Consider the following 24,555-nt stretch of genomic DNA (forward strand, 5'->3'; position numbering starts at 1 on the left):
CGCTGAGCCTGCAGGTCCAGAGCCTGTGCTCCGCAACGGGAGAGGCCACAGCGGTGAGAGGCCTGCGTACCACAAAAACAAACAAACAAACAAAAAAAACCCCCAGTAATTAGCTTGCTAGTAAATGCACCTCAAAACTGAAGCCTGATCTGTAGAAGCCTTGTGACTCTCTGGCTTGATATTCCAAATTTGGGGATGAATCAACTTGGACTCCACCACCAGCAAGGTAGGAAGGGCCCCCAAAGTCCTGCATCTCATGCAACGCACTTACTCAAGAATGAACCCAGACTGGCTCCAGCAACATCCTGGCTTTACAGGAATAAGTGGTACCTATCCCTTTGGGGGAAATTTTAAGCTCTACACTGTACCCAAAGCCACTGGCACTACCAACCCTCAGTCCTCTGAGACTTCCCTAAATGCATGGTCTGACTATACTGATGGTTTAAGTAAGCTGAAAGCTGAAGGTGTCCCCTGGGCCACTGTGGCTGGTTAGTCTTAGTGCCAGAATAGAAAGCAGATGTGATTGTTCTCATCACTGGCCAGAGACTTGGACTGCTGCCCTGTGTCCACGTGGCACACAGGTGTTTACTGTGCCACTTGGACATCCCTCTTTTAGGATGTGAACTGTGCAAACAAGTTGCAGTGCTGAGAGAATTGTCTGGGTCACTCATTTAGATGCTCACGGTCAGGGCCTGCTCTTTGAAGAGTCTGACCAGAATCTAGCTGCTGACTGCATCTGTCCAATGCAGAGACTATCTCTGCAAGGCACACTTGGGACTTTTTTTTTGGGGGGGGGAGCTTTACTGAGGTATAACTGACAAATAAAATTCTAAGGTATTTAAAGTGCATCCTTAGCTAAGGAACCTGTAGTCTCAGTGGGCTAGCAGGGTTGGGTTGGGGGAAAGATCCTTGGAATAAGGACACCCCCTTTTATAGGGAGTAGTTTCCTAACTGGAGTGGGTAGGGGTCTTTGGAAAAGATGCCTGGACCTGTCCTAGAGTCCTAGCTCAGCTGTGCCCTTGAAGTGACACGATAAGGGGGAAGGTGCATCCCAGGCCTCCCCATCCCCCAACTCTGTTAGCGTGGTTCTAAAATTGCGGGTGAGGGGCTGTGTTGAGTGAGGCAAGGAACAGAGATTCGTCAGCCCCACCCCTGCTCTCACGCTGTGGGAGGAGACAGACTCCAGTGTACGGTCACAGCCCCAGCCAAGGGACAGGAATTTTGAGAGAGCGAGCGAGCGAGATTGATTACGTGGCTCTGGGTCTTGAGGACCAAGCCTAAAAGAGAGGAAGGGAAAGGGAGATATTTACGTAGAGATCGGACAATTTAATAGGAACTGCTCTCCAAATAGAACGTACGGTTTGCGCAAAGACTTGTTGGCATGAAAAAGCATGATGTGCTCAGGTAGCTAATTTTCCAGAACCGCTGAAGAGTAAAAAGGGAAGGTGGGAGACGTGCGTTCGGTAAGCAGATCCACATACCAACCTGAGGGGCGTGAGTTTTGTCCAGAGAGTAAGGCAAGTCGCCACCCTTCTCTGGGCCTCGGCATAATAAGGCAGAAATGAAAGACTCATTCTCTCCTCCTCCCGCACAAAGGCTCTGGGAGTCCGCCCGCCAGCCGGAGGGGGCCACTGCCTCCCAAGCCGAAACCTGCAGACTGTATTGGTTCACCCCCCCATGACGTCACGCACTGCTAGCGACGCACTCCTAGCGACGCACTCCTAGCGACGCACTCGCAGAAGCTTTCTCCGGGACTCGGAGAATGGGCTTCGCCACCTCCCAATCCTGCCCCTCATTGGCTAGAAACAACTGCTCGTCTAGGCCGTTGTTAGCGGCGACGTAGGCGGGCACAATCTTTGTCGCTAAGATACTACATACTTCCGTTTCCTCTTCCCCCTCTTCTAGGCTCTGGCAAACTTAATGTCCCTTCGGCCAATGGCAAATAGGCGGTAGGCGGGACTTCCTTTGTTCGGACCAAAGAAACGCAGGCTTGGCCCGGTCATTGGGCAATGACTGTGGGGCAGCCCCTGTAAAGTGGCTCGGGCGTCCCCACGCCCTCTTTTCCTCCCCCCAGCCCAGCCCCTGCCTACCCCCGTTTTAGTAAGGCGCTGGCCGCAGTCTGACAGGAACCGGACGGAGCCAAGATGGCGGCGGCCGACGGCGACGATTCGCTCTACCCCATCGCGGTGCTCATAGACGAGCTCCGCAACGAGGATGTTCAGGTCCGGAGGCAACGGGGGACTTGGGGAAGACGGGAAGGGGGACCTGGGAGCACGGGCGTCCCTCGCGGAGAGGGTTCAGTGTTCGCCGAGAGTGGCGGAAGGGGGCGGCGGCCAATCAGCGTTCCGCTCTCATTTCTCTCGGTTCCCGGACTCAGTGAGACGGCGCCCGGGATTGGGTGTCGGCCCAGCGGCGCGCGGGGGCGAGGGCAAGCTTGGAGGGTCCTGGGCCTGCCAAGTGCGCGCGGCGGCCCCGGGCCTTGGGGGCCGCAGCCCAGCAGCGGCTCGGACGTCTGGGTCGGGGAGAGACGAGGGGAGGGTGATAGGCGGCGGCCCTTGAATGGCCTCTTGGGGATGGGGTGGGCGCGTGACTTGCTCCGAGTTGGGGAGGGGCCGCCTGGTTGATGGGGACCCGGGTAGGTTTTCTCCCTGCTGGGGCTCAGCGCTGTGGGGTGTACCCTCCAGATGGGGACTGAGATGTGAAAGCTGACTTTCTAATTCCTGCCCTTCCACCCGCCTCCACTTGTGGTGTAGACCTCCGAAGGGGAGAGGGAGACGGAAAGCCCATTCCCAAGGGGGCAACTAGCTAAATTCAGCAGCAAATTACTAGGTGGACAGTCGCCCCCCTTCTGGGAGCCTCCCATTGCCTGGGGGGTGGGCAGTGTACTAAACGGGCTACCATTTCTGGTGAGGGGGGGAGGGGGCTCAGGGCCCTGAGGCCAGCCGGCGAGGGATTGAGAAGAGGTAGGGTTCTAGGGTTTGCCCATCCCAGCCCCGCCTCTCACCCGCCGAGTGACCTTGTGCAGATTACCTCACGGATCTGGGCCTCTGTTTTCCGTAAACTGTGGTCTAATAATAGTCCCGGCCTCATTGGGTGGTTGTGAGGCACTGAACGAGTTAATAATACGAGTCACGTAGAATGGCGCCTGGTCTGTTGTAAGGGTGCGGTAAATGCTAGCTGTAGTTACGGGGAGTGGTGACTGAAGAGTTCGCATCTGGGCCTCAATTTCCCCGTTTATAAAATTGAGCGGGTTGCACTGGCCCAGCGCCCAGCCTCTGAGGTCCCGGCTCTGTGACTCTAGTTCAGTAGTCAGACAGGCAGAGGGTGAGCTCCTGGCTGTTCCACTTCTTGCTGATGGACGTGGGCAAGTTAATCTCTCCAAGCCTCGGTTTCGTCTTCTCTCAAATAGAGGTGGTTGTCTGACTCATAGGGCTGTAGTAGGAATTCGTTGGTTCAATAGACACCTGCCACATATCAGCTGTGGTGCTGAGGATGTGACTGATGGTGAGGCCAGTTGTTATACAAGAGACAGGTGTGAAACGGAACCGAATACATTATTCACACGTATGAGACGTGGTGGACAGGAAACAGCAGGATGTTGTGATAGCGAGTCAGTAAAAATTATTGGGCCTCTGCTCTGCGCTGGGCACTGTTCTAGGCACAGGCATACAACAGGGAGAAAGTCAGACAAAATCTGGCTTTGTGGAGCTTACCTTGTAGTGAGGGGAAAAAAGACAATAAACAATAAGGAGAATACATATTATGTTAGATGGGGATAAGTACTATGGAGAAAATAAAGGAAGCGGGTGGAGGATGCGGATTCGGAGTGGTCATTGGAGGCCTTGCTCAGAAGGTGGCGTCTGAGCAAAGATCTGAAGGGGGCAGGGGAAGGAGCCTTGAGGCTCTCTGGGCAGAGTACCCAGCAAGCACGGAGTGGGGTGGGGAAGATTCATTTTAAGACGGTCAGTCAGGGAAAACCCCTCTGAGGATGCAGTTTAAGACAAGACCAGAAGAAGGAGTCAGCTCCCAAAGGAACATGGGGAAGAGCCTTCCAGGAAGAGAGAGGAGACAAGTAATGGCACTGCCTCTCAACCCACGGTGATTTGTGCCCACGAGGGGACATCGGCAACGTCTGGAGACATTTTTGCTTGTCACAACTGGGGAAGTGCTACTGGCGTCTAGTGGATAGAGGTCAGGGGTCTGCTAAACGTACAATGCATAGGACCGCCTGCACAGCAAAGGATCCTCCACCCAAAATGTCCATCGTGATGAGATTGCGAGAAGCCCTCTGTGGGAAAGTCCTGAGGTAAATGTAGTGGTTTAAAAGAACACAAATTTACTATCTTACAGTTCTGGAGGTCAGTAGTCTGACACAGGTCTCACTGGGCTAAAATCACAGTGTTGTCAGGATTGTAGTCCTTTCTGGAGGCTCTAGAGGAGAATCCGTGTCTTTACCATTTTCCAGGTTCTGGAGGCTGCCCGCATTTCTTGGCTTGTGGCCCCTTTGTCCATCTCTAAAGCCAGCAGCGTTGAGTCTCTGCGACTGTTCTACTGTAGTCACATTTCCTGACCAGCCGGGAGAGGGTCTCTGATTTTAAGGATCCATGTGATGAGATTGGGCCCACCTGAGTAATCCAGGATACTCCCCATCTCAAGGTCCTTAACCTTGATCACACCTGCCAAGTCCCTGTTGCCATGTAAAGTGACATACAGCTTCTAGGGCTCAGGATATGGACATCTTTGGGAGGCCATTATTCTGCATACCATAGTCGCTGGGTTGCAAGGTAGAGATTGAGAGGGAAGAGTGGTAGGAGTCTGAGGATGGTGGTGAAGTGCCACCCCCCTTTTTTTTTTTAACATTTTCAAGTAATTTAATTTTCCTTTTGTTTATTTGTTACTTTTATTGCACTGAAGTCTGAAGGGGAATTCTTCAGGAAATACATAAGGAGTGTCAGGTGCGTGCTGGCTCCCTGAGATGGGAGCGTGCTCAGTGAGTTCAGAGAACAAGGCCAGCATGGTAGCTGCAGCACAGTGACTGCCAAAGTGGTGTCAGGTGCGGACTAATCCTGGGCTAGATCAGGTGAGGCCTGTGGACCAGTAGGGCAAAGACTCTGGTGAGGTGGGGGAGCCAGTTCAAGGCTTTGCGAAGAGAAATGACATGTTCTGACTTCTGGCTGCTGAGAAGGGGCCGGGCAGGAGCAGATAGACTTACCAGGATGCCATTGCAGAGCAGCCAGGACCAGCGCTGGCAGGCAGGTAGCGGGAAGTGGTGAGATTGGGGGTATCTTGAAAAGGAGGGTCGTTGAGATTTGCTGATGGATTGGATGCACCGTGGTGAGTGATGTGGAAGGAGGAGTCAGGGGTGACTGAGGTTTGAATCCCAGCTCTACCTGTTTGCTCCCTTTGTGCCCAGCACCAGTGCCTTCCCCGTTTCTGGGTCCAGATTCCTCATCTGTAAGGCATAATGATGAGGAAGCAGCATCTACCGGGTTGGGAAGTTGCAGTGGAATTGGCATGGTAAGTGGCTGCCTCAGAGAAGGCGTTCAGGAAGTGCTGACCTTGTTCAGTTGTCATGGTGGCTTGTGGTTTTATACTTGGGAAAGTGAGCTGCAAAGAGATCGCCGCCCCAGCCAGTAAGAGGCAGTGGCTGGATTGCATTATCTCAGGGATGTTTGGGGCACCATGTTTCTTAAAATGTGGTCCACTGGTTGAGAGGCCAGGTGTCTGTGTTATTAATACTGTCTCTGCCTCAGTTTTCTCATCTATAAAAGGGAATAGGGAACTCCCTGGCGGTCCAGTGGTTGGGACTCGGCACTTTCACTGCTGTGGGCCCGGGGTTCAGTCCCTACTTGGGGAACCAGGATCCTTCAAGCTGTGTGGCTTGGCAAAAGAAAAAGAAAAGGAAAAAAAATGGGAATAAATTTTAATTTAGCAGTTCAGAGGGGTGTTGCGAGGATTAAATAGGTTCGTACGTGGAAAACGCTTAGAACAGTGCTTGATGTATTTTAAGTTTTCATTAAATGTCTGCCGGTGGTGGTGGTGAAATAAGGAGGGCCTCAGTTGTCCGAGGTGAGGTGCTGCAGGCCTTTTAAAAGCTCTTCCTCTAATGGTTACTCTAGAGCAGCAGTTCTTACCAGGGGACAGATGTCGGGATATTTTTGGTTGTCATGGCTGGTGGGGGGAGTGCTGCAGGCAGCCAGCGGGGGAGAGACCAGGGATGCTGCCTGACACCCTGCACTGCCCAGGCCCTTCCCCGCCGCAGAGGATGGCCCAGCCCCGGGGGTCCGTGGTGCCAAGGTTGAGAAACCCTGCTGTATGCCAGCCTGCTAAGTGTTTTGTGTGCATTCGTTGAGTCTTCACAAAACACATCTGAGATAGGTGCTAGTTTTCTTTCCAGTAAATGTTTTTTGATTGTCAAATTTCAAACAACAGAGAAAATAGTACCAAATCCAGATTCAGCAGTTTTTTAAAAGTTTTACCATATTTTTTCACCTGTCCCTCATCCTTCTCGCCCCAGCCTTTTTTTTTTTTTGGCTGAATATTTTAAAAATAAATCCCAGGCCCCAGATATTTTCTCCTACGTCTTTCGTCATGCACCTATAAAACAACAGACATTTAATAACCACAATGCCGTTATCATAGCTAACGAAGTTTTTGTTTCGTGTTTTATCATAGCTAACAAAGTTTTTACAGTGATTCGTTGGTATCACCTAGTAGTTGGTTCAAAATCAGATTTCTCTGATTGTTCCAGAAGTGTTCTTTTACAGTTAGCTTGTTTAAATCAGATCCTGAATGTGAGTATGAATCTTCAGTCTGAAATTCTTCCCCCCCCTTTTTTTTAAGGGCTTCAAATGCTTGGCTTTTTAATTAATTAATTAACTTATTTATTTATTTTTGGCTGTGTTGGGTCTTCATTTCTGTGCGAGGGCTTTCTCTAGTTGTGGCAAGCGGGGGCCACTCTTAATTGCGGTGCGCGGGCCTCTCACTATCGCGGCCTCTCTTGTTGCGGAGCACAGGCTCCAGACGCGCAGGCTCAGTAGTTGTGGCTCACCGGCCCAGTTGCTCCGCGGCATGTGGGATTTTCCCAGACCAGGGCTCGAACCCGTGTCCCCTGCATTAGCAGTCAGATTCTCAACCACTGCGCCACCAGGGAAGCCCTCTTCCCATTTTTTACATAAGGCTACTCAATCATTGTCCTACCACCCAGTAAATACTGAAACTAGGACTTAGCCAAGGGCACTGGGTTTCAGGGCAGCACTCTTCACCACTGAGCTGCGCCCCTGTGGGGACAGCGTGTAGGCCCAGAGGAGACACAGAGGAGGCAGTGCCATGGGTGGACGCAGTCCAGGGTTTCAGATCCTGGACTGGCCACTTTAGGAGTTACTCAACTCTTCTGGGCCTTGATTTTCTTGTTAAATGAGGAAAAGGGTGGAAGACACACCTGGCAGGGCTGTTGTGAGGATTAAGTGAGATAAACTGTAAAGACAGCAGGTATTCATCACCATCAAAGCCATCGTGGCAGCATGCCCCTGTGTCCTCATCTTAGAAATATGGCTCCGACTCCTTTTCAAGGAGTACATGGGGATTTGAAGCAGAACTTAGGAATAAGGCTGCCCTCTGAGAGTTTAAAAAGAAGTTGGTATAGGGTGATGGTGAAGAACATGGGTTCAAGTTCCAGGCTCTGCCATGCCTTCACTGGGGGACCTGCATTTTCAAAAACTTGAAAAATATGTATATTTTTGCTTTTTGATGTGCCCAGCCCAGTACTAGGGTCAGGAATCACCAGTTGGTAATAGTCGTGTCCCTTCTTCATCCCAGAGACAAGTCACCTTCCAAAAGGGGGAACAGGCACATCCATAAATAATTACAACACCAGGCAAACTGCTAGGAAAGTATTTGTTTGTGCTGCAGTTTCCAAGGGGTGGTGAGATTACTTTTTCTGTTTCAGTTTACCTTTTTCTTTCCCGTGCTCAAGAAATACAAATACGTGAGAAATAACGATGAGAATAATGGTTAACCCTTGGGTGCTTGCTACGTGCCAGGCTCTGTCTCTGTGTCTTCCTTATTTGATTATCCCAGCGATCCTGTGAGGCAGGCATTGTTGTAATAACCATCTTACAGTGAGGAAACTCAAGCTTTGAGGTGCCTGGGATTTATCTGGAGACCCTTAGCTGACTGGTGAAGCCAGAGTACCTGCTCATTCGTTACTTTTTTTTTTTTTTTTTTTCTTTTTTTTTGCAGTATGCGGGCCTCTCACTGTTGTGGCCTCTCCCGTTGCAGAGCACAGGCTCCGGATGCGCAGGCCCAGCGGCCATGGCTCACGGGCCCAGCCGCTCCGCGGCATATGGGATCCTCCCAGACCGGGGCACGAACCCGTATCCCCTGCATCGGCAGGCGGACTCTCAACCACTGCGCCACCAGGGAGGCCCCATTCGTTACTTTTAAGAAGAAAAAAAAAAAAAAGCTCCAGAAAGAGAGATTGTGGTGCCCATTTCACTCTTGGGTGATGCAGAACTTTTCACACCCATCCACCCACACGTACCCACACACATTATGTTCATTTAAAAGCATGATTCTTCATGGAATGAGGTGGAAGGACGTTTAGGACTTTTTTTTTTTTTTTTTTTTGGCTCTGTTGGGTCTTCATTGCTGCGTGCAGCCTTTCTCTAGTTGTGACCAGTGGGGGCTGCTCTTTGTTGTGGTGCATGGGCTTCTTATTGTGGTGGCTTCTTGTTGCGGAGCACGGGCTCTAGGCGCGTGGGCTCTAGAGCGCAGGCTCAGTAGTTGTGGCGCACGGGCTTAGTTGCTCCACAGCATGTGGGATCTTCCCGGACCAGGGATCGAACCCATGTTCGATCAGGCGGCAGGCGGATTCTTAACCACAGTGCCACCAGGGAAGTCCCGGTGTTTAGGATTTGATAGGAGGTGAAGAGGCACTTGTGTGGCTCACTGAGCATTTCCCCGGGCTGAGGCTCACTGTTAAAGCACCCACGTTGCAGACCCCTCCACACTGCTCATTATCAGCCACCAGCTCTACCAAACAGTAACAGTTTGGAGCATATTCCTCCACATTCTTTTGGACTCTTACTCTTTGCCAGGCACTCTCCTGGGATTTTGGGGCACAGAGTGCAGAAGACAGAGTCCCTGCCCTTGTGAAGCCCGCATTCTAGTGGGGAAAGATAAACAGTGAACAAAGAAGAACAGTTGACCCTTGAACAACACGGATTTGAACTGTGCAGGTCCACTTATGCGGATCGTTTTCAGTAGTAAATACTACAGTGCTACATGATCTACACTTGGTTGAATCCGCAGATGTGAAACTTCAGATACGGAGGGACCACTATAACTTATACTCAGGTTTTCAAGTGCGGGGAGGGTGGGCACCCCTAACGCTCTTGTTCAAGGATCAGCTGCATATGTCGGAAGTGATGAGTTAAGACGTATAGGGAGTGACGGGGGCATGCTGGTTTACCCAGGGTGGTCATTGGTGAGAATGAAGCAGGGGCCTGAATGCAGTGAGAGGGGCCCTGGGCTGTCTGGGGGGAAGGGTGTCTCAGGCTGAGGAAGCAGCAAGTCAGCAAGCGTGAAGACCTGGGCTAACAATACGTTTGCATTTTAGTTACTGTCAAGGGAACCACTGTGACAGGAGCCCAGGGAGCCAGAGGAGGGCGTGGGAAGTGAGGGTGGATCCGTGGACAGGGACCACGTCATGCTGGGCCTTGTAGTCCATAGCAGGGCCTTCGGGCTTTATTCGCTTGTGGAGGGAAGATGTACTGCCTGTGGGCTCGTACTGTACGTGGTCGTGTCAGGGAAGCTCCACGGATTGAACGTGACGTGGGTTTTAAAAAGTGAGTAGTGTTTCTATGTGGATGTAGTGGTGGGGAGGGAGATTTTATTGATTATTTATTATGTCTCATGTACTAGCCTGAGGGCTGCTGGGGATGCCTGCATCCCCAGCCCATGGTGATAAGCGTGGCCATGGAACCATAGATGAGCATTGTGGTAGGTGTTGGTGGGGACATGCTTGGGGACAGTGCACAGGGAACTCGTATGGCTACAACTGGATGAAGAGACAGTGAAGGGTTCTTATTGATTTTAATAGCTGCTCTCTCAGGAACGTTCCAGAGAACTCAACCAACAGTCATTTAAATAAGCGTTCACTTTGGCCTCATGTAACAAGTTCGGCAGCTCAAGGATATCACAGAATTGGGTCAGAGTGTGCAGTTCTTTTGACCTGCTTCGTGTGGTCACGGGGTTGCTGCATCCATCTGCCGCCTTTACGTCCTCGTGGGACCACACTGAAAGCAGGGGCCGACTGGGACAAGGAGGCGGTTCTGGTCCTCCTCCCTTTTGTCAAAGAGGAAAATCTTTCCTGGAAGCTCCTTGGCCAGTTTGTCCTTATGTCTCTGTGTCCAGAACTAGGTCATTGACGGGGTTAGTTAGGATTAAGGTTGGCTGTGAATAATAGGAAAATTCTATAAATATATGAGACTTAAATGAGCTTGAAGTTTATTTCTGACTCACAGTCAAAAAGTCTAGTGGCAGTCCAAGCTGGTGTGTCATGCTAGGTGTTAGGGTCCCAGGCTCTTACACATTGTTCTCTGTTTGGCCTCCATCCTGCCCTCCCCATTCTCAGGTTATCTCAAGACCCCAAGATGGCTGCTGAAGCCCCAGCCATCATAGCCCCATTCTAAACAGGAAGGAAAGATGAAGGATGTGACCCTGTCTCCCCATAGGGACACTTCTAGAAGTCGCACACACCATTCCCACTTGGATTTCACTGGCCAGACATTAGTCTCATGGTCATATCCAAATGCACAGGGGATTCAGAAATATCTTTGCCAAGGGTTCATGCGCACAGGTGAAAACCAGAGGTTATAGCCCAGTGCAGGAGCTCTTAACCTGGGGCCCATCTGGCATTCAGGGCAGGTCCAAGAATTTGGATGAGAAAAATAACAACTTTATTTTCACCAATCCCTAACTCAAATTTAGCTTCTCTTCTATTATGAATTACATTTATACATAATAGTGTATTATAGTGTGTTATAAATAGTGTTAGCAAAACCTATGACTGTCACCAGTGGTAATCATAACTCTTCAGAGCTCATTTCAGCTGTTGCAAATACTTCTAGTGCTGTTTATGCTCACCTCTGTTTCAAAATTGTGATCATTTAAAAACCTGCTAAGGGGTTCATAGTGCACCCCCCAACTGAAAAACACCATAAAACAGAAATATGCATTGATAGTAGTGGCTCAGAGCCAAGTGGCTGGGGTTCACATCTTGCCACCTGAGAGCTGTGTGAGGTTTTGTTTTTTCTGCGCCAAGATGGGTGATCCTGTGTTTACCTCCCAGTTGTGAGGGTCAAATGAGTGAAAACGTTGGCACCTAGAACACTACTGGCACATAGTGAGTACCAAGGAAATGTTTGTCATTATTACTGTGTCACTGTGAGAGAAGGGAAAAGAGACGTCGGTGGACAGCTGGCCAGCTGCTGCATGTGTCCTTGATACGTGGACGAAAATCAGGGTGCTGTCAACCGAGCAGGGTTGCCATAGCTGCCACTATTCATCTCCCTCTGGTGCGAGGCTGTTCCCAGTATCATGTCACTTTGTACTCACAAAGTACAAAGGATAGGTATTATTACAGGCCCCCATTTCACAGATGAGAAAATTGAGACTCAAAAAGGTACAAAGAGTGGCCCAAGGTCCCACAGCTAATGTGAAAAGCAACTTAGCCTTGAACCCAGATAGTGTATCTGAAGCCCGCCCTGTTGCTGCCTTTCTTAAGCGTTCACGGTGCCATTTATACTGAAGAAACCAGCATCTGTTCTTAAAACCAAAAGCAGGATCTCCAGAGGCGGCAGTGGAGGGAAGCGGGCTCTCCACCACGGCAGAGTCGGCCTGACTCTCCTGGGCCGGGTCCCTGGGCGTCGTTCCTCAGTGACAGTGTGATGTTGAGCTTAATAAGATCAGGGCATCTGGCTTCTGGGCACGGCTCTGCACCTTTCCACCAAGTGACAGCTTCTCTGCACATCAGCGTGCTCACCTTTAAAAGGAAGGATTCTAGGAACAGTACCCACCTCAGAGCACAGTTCTAAGGAGTGAATGTGTTCATTATCCGTGTCAAGCACTTGAATGCTGCCAAGCACACAGTAAGCAATCAATAAATGCTAGTGGCTATTGTTACTGTCATTATGATTATCCCCTGCCAGCATCCTGTGCCCTGGCCCAGTGTACTTTTGCATGTAGCCCGGCTGAGAGAAGAACACAGAGATTCAACTTGGAGGTGACAGAGAAACAGGCAACTAAGTCAATACTTACTCTGATATATTCTCGAGGAAAATTTCAAACGTACAGAGCATCGAAGGACTGGTACAAGGGCCAGAACACTGCAGCCTGTGGGCCAGGTTCTGCCCCGCACGCGGCCTTGCAGGTGTGGCTTTATTGGAATGCAGTCAGGCCCACTTGCTTACAGGTTGTCTGGGTCTTTGGCTGTTTTTGTGCTACGGAGACACAGTTGAGTAGTTGAGATAGAGACCGAGTGGCCTGCAAAGCTGAAAATGCTTCCTGGCGATTTACAGAAGGTCTGCCCACCTCTAGACGGGTGCATTGAGCACCTGTGTGCTTACCACTTAGATTCACTGAGCGTTCCTGTGCACCATGTTTAGTTGTTTATCTGTTTCTATACGTCTGTCTTTATATACATTTAATTTGGGGCTAAAAATAAGATGCAGGCCTTGTAGTACTTAATCTGAAGATCCTTTTAATACCAGGATGGTGAGTGCTTGGACTACCTCAAGCCCAGGTGCTCCAAAACCCAGTGACGTGGTATGAAAAGTGCGGTGTGTGTGTTTTTCTGAGGTGAGGCCACCATAGCATTTCTTGAGGTTCTCATCCTTGTGATTCCCACAGAGAGTCTTAACGCCTTAAACCAGAGGGGATGCAGGACGCCAGTCACCTGCAGACCTCTTCGCAGCTGCGTGGGGCCTGGGAGAGAATGGGCTGGGGGAGCCCTGGCTGCTCTCCTTGACCTGGACCCTCCTATTCTTTCCTTCCTTCCGGGAGGAGGATCCCCGCTTGGCCTGGCGCGGCTTCCTCACCCTTGAGGGCGTCGCCTTCCACTCACGAACACGTGAGCTCACTGTGTTCGGCCGCAGCCCTGGGGCCTTGGCAGGAGCGGCCCTGTGGTCAGGATGGAGACACAGGAGGAGAGGTTTCCCAGTCAGACGGCAGCAGCTGGGGCTGGGTCTCAGTGCTCGCTCAGGCAGCTTTCTGTGCCTCCATCGTGGTGGAAATTTGGCACTAGTCCTGCTCCTGGGGACGAGAGGATCAAGTGAGGTCCTAACACCGACAGGCTGAGCCCGAGACCTGCTGTGTGTCAGCGGACTGTGTGAGATTCCGAGGGTCACCACAACAAAGCATCACATCTTTGGTGGCTTAAAACAGCCAAGAGTGTTCTCTCTCAGTTCTGGAGGCCAGAAGTCTGAGATCAAGTTGTCAGTAGTGTTGGTTCCTTCGAGAGGCTGTGAGAAGAGCTGTCTGAGCCTCTGCCCGAGCTTCTGGTGGCTGCCCGCCATTATAGTATTGTTTGTTCTGTTGTCACTGTTAGCCAACAGTCCTGGTTACAATCCCACTCTACACCATCTGAGCTGTGTGACCCTTGGAAAGGACTTTCATTCCCTGAGCCCGTTTCCTCTTCTCTGGGGCAGGGCTTGTAACCCTCTGCTTGTCGTGAGAGTTAAATGAGACAGTGCAAGTGAGCGCTTGGGCTGGGCCTGGGCCCACAGTAAGCTGGGGACGTGGCTACCGCTGTTAGAGTCCAAGGCTCAGTGTGTTAGCCTTGCTGAGCGCAGGAGGGGGCAAAAGCAGGAGGGCGGGGACGGTGGGGAGGCGGGCGCAGTGTCGGATGGAGTGGTCCTCGAAAGTGCCACGAGGGGTGTTGGCTCAGTGAGACCCGATGGATGCTTTTGCTGAGGCTGCTGCTGCCATTGTAATGTAATGACTCAAGGTCACAGAGGGACTTGGTAGACTTGTCAGGTTATTACTCAGCACCCCACACATGCTTAGCAAGACTTCCAGGGGCTGACTGGGTCCAGGGGTGTCAGACTCAAGTCTGGGCTTGCTAACATTCTCCCTTCCTCTTCTTGTTCCGTCATCAGCTTCGCCTCAACAGCATCAAAAAGCTGTCCACCATCGCCTTGGCCCTTGGCGTCGAAAGGACCCGCAGTGAGCTTCTACCCTTCCTCACAGGTACGGTCCTCCTGGGGCCCAGGTCGGCTGGGGGCTCCCGGGGTGGTTCCTGCCAGGTAAGAGAGGCCCCTCTGGAGTTAACAAGCTGTTTGTAAGTGCCGTGTGCTGGGGGCTGGGGCTGGGGCAGGGACTGGTGAAAAGCGCTCTGGAGGCAGATAGAGCCAGGTTTGAATCGAAGCTCCAGTAGTTAGAAGCTGGTGACTTTAGGCGAGTTACTTCACTGTTCCATAGAGTTCTTATGTGTAAAATGGGCATAGTGGACATGTGATGTAGCATTGACTTGAACATTAAATAATAACAGTAACAGCTAACACTTACTGTATGTATACCTAACGTGCCAGGTGGCGTTCTAAACCCTTTCTTGTGAGGATTGAGTTCGTTCACATAGAGCTGTGCTCAGTAAATGTACACCACCATCGTTGTCCAAGTTAATCTCACAGTAACTCCTTAAGGTAGGTAAGACTGCTGCCCCCATTTTATAGACGAGGAAACCGAGGCATGGAGAGATGAGGTAACTTATTTGGTCCTACAGTTAGGAGGTGCTCCAGAGGGGATATTTATCAAGTCACGCTGGCTCCAAACTCGACAGTGTTGGTTAATGACTCATAGCACAGACTTGGGTCCCAACTACCTGGGCTCAAGTGCTGGCTCTGCCACTTTCTAGCTGTGTGACCTCGGGCGAGGTATTTCATATCTGCCCGCCTCCGATTCTTCATGTGTGAGAAGGGCATTAATAGTACGGCCTAATATGCAGATGAAGTAAGATCCCACGTAAGTGCTGCTCAGGTGTTAGCGATTAGACTGTTCCTGCGCTCTCCTGTCTGTGCAGATGTACTTAAAGCGCGTGACCCAATGTCTGACACAGACTGGATCACCGGTTAATGGTAAATCCTCTGTTCCCGTCATTCCTATTATGACTTCGTACCTCACACTAATTAAAATTGCCAGTAAAGGCTCAGAGTTAGCTGTGCTTTGTCTCTAGTGGAGCTCTTTCATCTCTGATCCTCTCACTGGGGCCTAGTGATGGTGCTGGGGGGCGGGAGGGAGGCAGGGAGTCTCACCCTCTCATTTCACACTGGGGGAGTTGAGGCTTGAGGGGATGTGCAGGGACTTGCCCACAGTCACAGCTGATGACTGAGGAGCTCAGGGGTGTCTGCCTCTGAACACCACATGGGGAGGAGGCATCTGCACACATGACATTGAGCAGATGACCTCAAACCAGTGGCTTCCCCTGGTGAACTGTTGGAGAGACTTGAAGGCTTTAGAACACTGAGGCCCGGACAGCCTCGGGGGCAAGGGGTACAGGGAGTGTCGTACGGCAGTGTAAAGCAGTGGCTAAAAAGTTGTAGAGAAAAGAGTTGGAAGGACCTGGGTTTGACACCCAGCTGTGCCACCAACCTGCTGGGCACACCTGGCTAAGCCATTCCACCTCTCCCAGCCTCAGCTCCCTTCTCTGCAGAGGGGGATAAAGCAGGCCCCAACTCACAGCGTGGCTGGAGGATCTGGTGCTCCACGCAGCACGTGCTGCTGGTAGGTTCTCGGTGGAGGTGGCGGGGAGGCTGCCTGGGAGGGAAGCCGTCAGGAGCGAACGGCAGACGGAGCCGGGATTGAACGTGGCGCTTGGCATGTTGAGGGCGCAGGGAGAGACGCAGGGGCAACGTTAGGGTGGAGGTTGCGAGGTCTGGGCCAGAGAGGCCGGGAGGGCAGTGGGTAGAGGTGGGAAGGGTGGGGTCTGAGGTGCTGGCGGCTCCTGTGTGTTTGGCCTTCGGGGATGCAGCGCGTGGCCAAGGAGTCTGCACTGGAGGTCGAGTTGAGTTGAGTACGAGTTGAGGATGTCCCTAAGGTCTCCAGGACAGGAACAGAACAGGGAGCGTGATCTGAGCTGTCCACAGGGGGAGCCGGCGAAACCGAGGCTGGGAGGGAGCCTGAGAGCAGGACACGCCAGAGCCACGCCGGCCAGAGTTTACTAAAGCACTGACTCTCGTGCTGAGCCCCACGCTGAGCTCTTCACAGAAAGCAGTTACTTCCCTTCCGTCTCAGAACAACGCTGTTGTTGTGATTTGGGGGATGAGAAGAGAGTCTCAGGCCAAGTGAGTTGCCACACACGCAGCCAACGATAGAGCAGGATCTGAACCTACCACGGGATGGGCATGCCTCACGTAAACTCGGGGAGCTGAGATGCCAGCCTGGACGCTGGGGATGCTGGCGTCTTCTGCCGTCGTCGTTCCCGTCGCCTCAGCGAAGGGAGGGTGGAGCTTGAGAAGGGCCTTTGGATTTAGGTGTCGGGACAGAGCAGTTCTCTCCGCGCACAATCGTCCCTTCTTTCAGCAAAGTTGAGCAGATGGAGTGCCCGCTGTGCTCACCTCTGGCGGAAGCTGGGGCACAGAGAGGAGCCAGTCCTGGACTCGAGGGTCATAGCCCATGGTGAGGTCTCTGATAAGGGTGGCCTGGTCGGGCAGTGAGCCTGGAGGAGGGACCTGACCTGTCTGGGTGGCATCCTGGAAATCTTCCAGGAAGCGGTAACTAAACCAAGTGTCGAAGGACAGAGAAGACTTTCTCAGGCTGAAGAGAGCGAAGTTCCTGGCAGAGGGAACAGTGCCGAGCATAGAAGCAGAAAGAGCTCCCGTGTACCGGGCTCTGCGCTCACACACATGGTCGCGTTTGCTCCTCAGTCCGGCCGTCACTGCAGTGGAGGTGATTGGCACCATTTTCCACGTGTGGAAACCGGGCTGCAGCGAGGTGGTCTCACTCCCCCAGTGTCCCACACCTAGTCACAGGCACTCTGTCAGCTGCCCCCAGCCTCTGCCTTCATCTCTGCCCACCCAGGTGGAGGGTGGCTGCCAGTTTGAGGAAGCAGAGTGGAGCCTGCTTGTTCCCAGCTTGGGTAACTGAAGGGTGGGGTCGTACTTGGGGTGGAACTCTAACCCAGTCTGTCTTGTCCCACAGACACCATCTACGATGAGGATGAGGTCCTCTTGGCCCTGGCGGAACAGCTGGGCACCTTCACCACTCTGGTCGGAGGCCCTGAGTACGTGCACTGCCTGCTGGTGAGTCTGGAAGGTGGGGAAGGCCCCTGCCTGCCCCTGGCGGGGTCAGACCCATGGTCCTGGCAGCCAGGGCGGGGAGGGGAGAGTGCAGTAGAGGCTGGGGTCAACTTCTCGGAATAGAAGATGGGCCTTGGACATTCACTTTAATCTGGCAAGTCAGCAGTGACATTTAATACATCAGCACGAAAACGCGGGTGTCCTCCTGACCGTTGACCGGGCGTGCCTGACCAGCGCCAGGCCCCACCGGCACTCTGTACGTGAGGCTTTCAGTTTGGAGCCAGGCTGGGTTCTTCCACTGGTTGCTGTGTGACCTGTAAGTTACTTAACCTCGAGTCATTAAAACGTACCTTGAGAATCGACTCAAGAAGCCCTTAGCACAGTACTTGGCATGTAGTAAGTACTCACAGATCTTAGCTCCGTTGTCATTAGTGCCGTATGTTGAGAGGTCGTGTCCACCCTTTGGGGTACAGACAGCCGCCTGGAGCACCAAGGTTCAGCGTCGAAGGTCACGTGGCTGGCGAGTGGCAGAGCTGGGGTTCCAGGTGTGTCCACCCACTGCCTGCCTGTGTGACCCTGTGCTGGGTAATGGCTGAGGACAGAGGTGGTCAGATACTGGTAGTAACTGCTGTTTGGGAGAAGAGGAGGGAGGAAGTGCTCCAGTCCTGGACCTGGGTTGAAAGCCCCTTGGAGGCTGCTCGGTTCTCACTGTTGTTCAGAGCCGGGGAACAGCTCTGCCTCCGTTGTTGTCCTTCCAGTAATTCTTCCGTGGTTCCTGAGGACATGTTATCATACCCTGGCATCTGCACTTGACCGTGTTTTACAGTTACTGTCAGCAGGCTTTGTTCCTCTTAGTGGTGTGTGAAATAATGTGCTCCTTATTGGGGTCTTGGATTGGAGCAGATATGGTCATTTGTTTTCTTCCAAACATGCATTAAGCATTAACTCTAAGAAACTGTGATAATTATCATTAGATTCTGGTATCCTGCCTCTCATCGGAGTGCACATGTATAATTGTATATGTACGCACAGAAAATTGTATGAGAATGAGGTCATTTCATACACTTTATACAGAACAGGACTGCTTAACACCAGGAACGTGATGAGGTCCCTGGACCTACTGAAAGGGGTCCCTTGAACTCCATGGAACTATCTGCAGCCCCTGGTGTTTATCAGTCTTTCTGAGGAGAGAATTAATAGCTTTCAGCAGCTTCTCAGAGGACTCAGGAGCAGAGAACACTGTTGAGTACCCCACAGCTTCAACCAGAGCCACAGGCCTGCAGACAAAAGGCTGGAACCTGGCTTCCTTCCCCTGCCGAGTCAGGGTCTTCCACTGATCATTCCCAATGAGGGAAACCCCTGTCATCCCGTGCTTCTGTTTGGGGAGCAGTCATGTGTGACCTCTGGCACTGGTATCCGTGAGGATCCTCTGGGCCAGGCAACACTGGGAACCCGCAGGCAAGTCAGGTCAGAATAGCTTCGGCCCACTCAGCACCTGCAGCGTGTGTTCTGAGTGCCTTACGTACAGTAACCCACTGTGTCCTGCAGCGACCCTGTGTGGCTTGTGCCGGTGTCACTTCACGGATGAGGAACCCGAGGCACAAGCTGGGAAGCGGCAGAGCCGGGATTTGAACCCAGGCCCCCAGCTCGCTGCCGCGACCGCTCCTCTGTGCCGTCTGCAGAGGCTCCTGGTGGCCCCACAGGCTGGTCCGCGCTGGAAGAAAGGGAAACCAGGGACCCGTAGAACCCAGAAGAGGCGGCTGACCTGGGTTAGATGGGGTGGGGGAGCCGTTGAGGAGGAGCTCCTGGAGGAGGTGGATTTGACAAGTTGCGGGAAATGCCTCTTTTGCAAGCTGTTCATTCCATGAACATGAGCAAGGACTGTGGGCTCCGGGAACCCAGAGGTGGGTCACACCCGATCCCAGCCCTCGTGCTCTGCGGTGTGAGTGAGATGGAATTTCACAGAGATCCGTGTAGCTGTAGTGTGAGGATTACTTCTGTATCAGCAGCTCTTAACCCTTTTGGAATCATGGGTCCCTTAGATGGAAACTCCAGACCCCCTCGTCAAACGAGCAGAGATGATTTTAGGAGGTTCGCACCTTTCCCCCTCCCCAGGTTTGAGAGCCCCACCCTCCATCGCACAGAGGCCTCATGGCAGTGGGTCTTGGTTATGCAGGAGCACCATTTGGGGCTCCCTCAGTGTGCGCCTTCCCGGGCCCTGCCCCCAGAGTCTGACTCCTCAGGTCTGCGCTGGGAGAGGCCTCCTGGGTGGTCCTGCTGTGGGGGGTCTGGGAACCACACTGAGAACCTGTCCCTGCAGGAACCCACTGGGGCAGAGACCCTTGGGTGATGTAGCTACTGCTTAGCCTTGGGCCCCAGGCCTCTGTGATCGTGACAGGTTACCATAGGTTCCACTTACAGTCACTTGCTGAGTATTAATCAATTCTTACTCAGTATTTACTGAGGGGCTCTAAATGGAAGATTGAGTGCCTCCCGTGTGCCAGCCTGGGCGGTGGGAAAACAAGGAAATAGGAGGAGCCCGCTGCCTGCAGTGACACCACACCTGCAGCCGCACCCCTGTGAGCCGGCCCTGCACCCAGAGCCCTACGCTAGCGTGTCCCTGTGACACAGGCCGCACACTGAGGGTCCCTGGGCAGGCGTGGCTTTATGTTTTCCTTTTGAATCATTGCCCCCTCCCTCCCTCCCTCCCTCCCTCCCTCCCATGGCTGTGTTGGGTCCCCGCCATTGCACGGAGGCCCTCTCCAGCTGCGGAGAGCGTGAGCCACTCTGCGCCATGGTGCGCAGGCCTCTCATTGCAGTGGCCTCTCCTGTTGCGGAGCACGGGCTCTAGGCGTGTGGGCTTCAGTAGTTGTGGCACGTGGGCTCAGTAGTTGTGGCTCACCGGCTCTAGAGCGCCGGCTCAGTAGTTGTGGCACACGGGCTTAGTTGGTCCGCGGCATGTGGCATCCTCCTGGACCAGGGCTCGAACCTGTGTCCCCTGCATTGGCAGGTGGATTCTTAACCACTGTGCCACCAGGGAAGCCCCCATTGCCACCTTTTTAAAATGAGTTTTTAAAAATTCTGTTTTTGATTTTTTTTATCATGGTAAATTATAAATAATATTTACCATTTTAACCATTTTTAAGTGTACTCTTCCATGATGTTAAGTACATTCACGTTGTGGTGCAGCCATCACTACCATTCATCTCCAGAACTTTCTCATCTTCCCCAAAGAAACTCTGTACTCGTTAATCAGTGACCCCCAAGCTCCTTACCCCAGCCCCCAGCAACCACCATTCCACTTTCTGTCTCTGTGAGTCTGACTACAGACATACCTCAGAGATATTGTAGGCTTGGTCCCAGACTACCATAGTAAAGTGAATATTGCAATAAAACGAGTCACATGAATTTTTTTGTTTCCTAGTACATATAAAAGTTATGGTTACACTTTACTGTAGTCTGTTAAATGTGCAATAGCATTCTGTCAAAAAAAGGTACATAGACCTTATTTAATACTTTCTTGCTAAAAAATACTAACCATCATCCGAGCCTTCAGCGAGTTGTAGTCTTTTTGCAATAGTAACATCAAAGGTCACTGATCGCAGGTCACCATAACAAATACATTACTAATGAACAAGTCTGAAATATTGGGAGAATTACCAGAATGTGACACAGACTTGAAGTGAGCAAATGCTGTTGGAAAAGTGACGTTGATGGAGTTGGTAGACGCCACAGACCTTCAGTTTGTAAAACAGTGCCGTATCTGCAAAGTGCAGTAAAGTGAAGCACAGTAAAACAAGGCGTGCCTGTGCTCTGGACACCCCACATAAAGGAGTCATTCAGTATGGAGTCTTTTGCGACTGGCTAATTTCATTTAGCATAATGTCTTCAAGGTTCATCCATGTTGGAGCATGTGTTAAATGAGGTTTTTTTCACAGATAAGAACCTGCCCCTTTTGGCTGCTTTTGGGAAACCAGATTTGCTTTTACCAGCCATGTTTCCCCGTGGTGACAGCTGACTGAGCTGGAAAGCAGCTGTACTCCCTAGACTGTATGCTCTCCAGTTTGCCCCAGTCTCTGCCTCAGTTGTCCCGACCTGTCACCTTTGCCCATTGCTTCACTTCTGTTTCCTGCATGGGCCCTGGAAGCGTTTCCATTTATCATTTCTTTCTACTTTCTTTACCTGTCAGGGCAGGTTTGACTTCAGACCACAGACCTCCACATCTTTGTTTGAACAGATTAGGGTAAATTGAGTCTCCCTTCATTAGGTCAGTAATTCCCGAGTTCCTGCCCTGTGCCAAGAGGTCTGCTGGGGTCGGGGGACACGGTGGTGAGCCAGTCAGATGTCCATAAAAGAACGTGATCATTCCAGGCCTCACAGTAACAAACCAGTGAGAGGCACGAGCCTCAGAGTCCCCCAGTATTGTGAGATCCTGATGCAATTGCCTGTCAGAAACCACACCTTTGCTTTTCAGCCCTTTGGAGGTTCTGGAGCCAGCTGGCCCGGTTTAGATCCTGACTTGTGGCTGTTATGCTTGGGCAAGTTATTTAGCCTGTCTGTGCCTCAGTTTCCTCTTCATAGGACCTGCTTCATAGGATTCAGTGAGTTAGAACCAGTGCCCCCTAGAGGTGTGACCCTGCTCAGAACACGTAGTAAATAGATGTTCCAGTCCACGTCAGTGATGATTCCTGCACTTTGAGAAGCTGATGACAGTTGCAGCCCTCTCCTCAGAAAGTGACGTGTGTAGTTTTGAGGTGTGTGGACCCCACTGAAGCGCCTTCAGGGACCTGTGAAAGAGGTTCTTCAGGGAAGGCAGGCTGGCTTGGGGGCTCAGGGAAGGCCTGTTGGAGGAGCTGAGCAGTGTGGGTGGGGCGGGGGGAGGGAGCTGGGCGGTGACCTCGTGTTCTGCCCCCAGCCACCCCTGGAGTCGCTGGCCACGGTGGAGGAAACCGTGGTGCGGGACAAGGCGGTGGAGTCCCTGCGGGCCATCTCGCACGAGCACTCGCCCTCCGACCTTGAGGCCCACTTCGTGCCGCTCGTGAAGCGGCTGGCGGGCGGCGACTGGTTCACCTCCCGCACGTCGGCCTGCGGCCTCTTCTCCGTCTGCTACCCCCGCGTGTCCAGTGCCGTCAAGGCGGAACTTCGACAGTGAGTCCCCTGGCAAGACCCAGCCTCCTCCCTCTGCTTGGTCCCCTCCTCTCAAGCCTCGGCCCCCTCTAGGCCCATCCAGGGCCCAAAGGCCCCGGAGCTCTTCCAGCCCCCACTCCGCTCTGCCCACCCCTCAGAGACGTGGTGTCTGGACACAGCTGGGTGTGAACCCAGGCGCTGCCTCTTGGTCATTTAGGCAGTGGAGATAATGATGGTTCTTCCTCCCATTGGTTATTGTGAGGATTTAAAAGAATTACTACATACAAAATGCTTAGAACAGAATCTGGTACACAGAAGCACTCAACAAGTGATGTGTGATGCTATCTTAGGCCTGTTTCCAGTTGGCATATAGGAGGCCGCCTCCTCCACTGCCCTTCTCCCCTTTGGCTTGATACCCCAGGGAATTGCTTGCATGTAAGCCTTGGCTTCCAGGAGAACCAGTGAAAATATTTTTAATTGGATTCAACATTTCTATTAATGTGTGTTTCCCCTCCCTCTGGACTTGTGTCCATCCACCATCTTCTTGAACCACTGAGCAGCCAGCCCAGGCCCTGAGCCAGCACTCCTGCCAGAATACTGGTTTACAGCTGCCTGCAGGCACTTAGAGGGCTGCACGTGCCCCCGTGCATCTCTAACTGGAGCAGTCACTGCCGGAAGGGGAAATCTTGGAGTAGCCTCAGCCCAGCACCTTAGCCAAGCAATTTTATGTGGTCATATACTCATATAATCAGTGCCGACCATTCACTGTAGACGTGTGTGCACAAAGGCTGCTGGTGGTTCCGGCACATTGTCTCATTTAACCCCATAACGACCCTGTAGGGTAGGCACTGTTATCAGCTCCATTGCGTAGGGCTGGGAAGACGCAGAGGCCTTCACTCGCCTAGGGTCACCCAGGCAAAGCCAGGAACTGCGTGACTACGGCGTCTGTGCTCGCCCTCCATGGTGTTGCCTGCTGCCTTGGGATCCCAGGGATCCCTCCTCCTGAGCCCCATCCCAACCCCCAGGTACTTCCGGAACCTGTGCTCAGATGACACCCCCATGGTGCGGCGGGCCGCAGCCTCCAAGCTGGGGGAGTTCGCCAAGGTGCTGGAGCTGGACAACGTCAAGAGTGAGATCATCCCCATGTTCTCCAACCTGGCCTCTGACGAGCAGGTGGGGTCTGCTCCACACCCCTCTCCTCTGTCTCCCTCCGGTGGACCCTGAGTCTGAAAGGGAGTCCCAGGGCTGATGGGGCCTCTGCTGCACTCTCCCTGTTCCCATCCTCTCCTCAGGACTCGGTGCGGCTGCTAGCGGTGGAGGCGTGTGTGAACATCGCCCAGCTCCTGCCCCAGGAGGATCTGGAGGCCCTGGTGATGCCCACCCTGCGCCAGGCTGCTGAGGACAAGTCCTGGCGTGTCCGATACATGGTGGCCGACAAGTTCACAGAGGTACATGAGGGGGCTGTTGGCAGCGTCTCACAGGTACGGAGACTGAGGCCTCAGGCAAAGGGGAGGGGCCACATACAGGAGCTGGGATTTAGTGAAGCCCAGGGGAATCATCGGGTGGTCAAGCGGTAAGGTCTCGGTAATCATCCATTTGGATCTCACTTCGCTTGCCAATCCTGATTGAAGGGTTCTGAGCCAACTTAAGGTTCTGTGGGAGAGAGCCACAGGAGCAGAGAAAGGGTAGCATGTATGTGTTCCTGACCTAATCGAACTTTATCTCCTTTTACAAAAGGGAAGACATAGTCTGTTTGCTGGGGCTGCTGTGGCCGAGTACCACAGACTGGGTGGTACTTTATTTCCCCACCGTTCTGGAGGCTAGAAGTCCAAAATCAAAGTGTCAGCAGGGGTGGTTTTTCTGAGACTTCTTTCCTTGGTTGTAGATGGCTCTCTTCTCCCCGTGTCTTTAATTGTGTGTCTGTGTTCTCATCTCCTCTCTTCTTATAAGGACTTTAGTCATTTTGGATTAGGGCTCACCCTAATGACCTGATTTTACCTTATGACTTCTTTAAAGACCCTGTCTTCAAGTACAGTCACCTTCTGAGGTTCCAGGGAGGTGTGGAGTGTGTTAGGACTTCAGTGTATGAATTTCAGGGGAGAGACAGTTCAGCCCCGTAACACAGCCCAGAGGT

General features: G+C 52.4%; 1 protein-coding gene across 1 annotated transcript in view; it reads left to right on the forward strand.

The window, feature by feature from the left end:
* The first annotated feature begins 2,057 nt into the window (after window positions 1–2,057).
* Window positions 2,058–24,555, forward strand: part of LOC308605926 (uncharacterized protein) — a 32,857-nt gene continuing 10,359 nt past the window's right edge. The window contains exons 1-6 of the mRNA XM_081216297.1: window positions 2,058–2,222; window positions 14,160–14,250; window positions 17,197–17,297; window positions 22,210–22,442; window positions 23,447–23,594; window positions 23,714–23,869. Of these exons, the coding sequence (XP_081072423.1) occupies window positions 2,145–2,222; window positions 14,160–14,250; window positions 17,197–17,297; window positions 22,210–22,442; window positions 23,447–23,594; window positions 23,714–23,869 (807 nt within the window). The 5' untranslated portion in view covers window positions 2,058–2,144. The remainder of the gene's footprint in view (window positions 2,223–14,159; window positions 14,251–17,196; window positions 17,298–22,209; window positions 22,443–23,446; window positions 23,595–23,713; window positions 23,870–24,555) is intronic.

This window comes from Mesoplodon bidens (assembly GCF_964165515.1).
Source record: "Mesoplodon bidens genome assembly, chromosome: 18".
NCBI classification, from domain to species: domain Eukaryota; kingdom Metazoa; phylum Chordata; class Mammalia; order Artiodactyla; family Ziphiidae; genus Mesoplodon; species Mesoplodon bidens.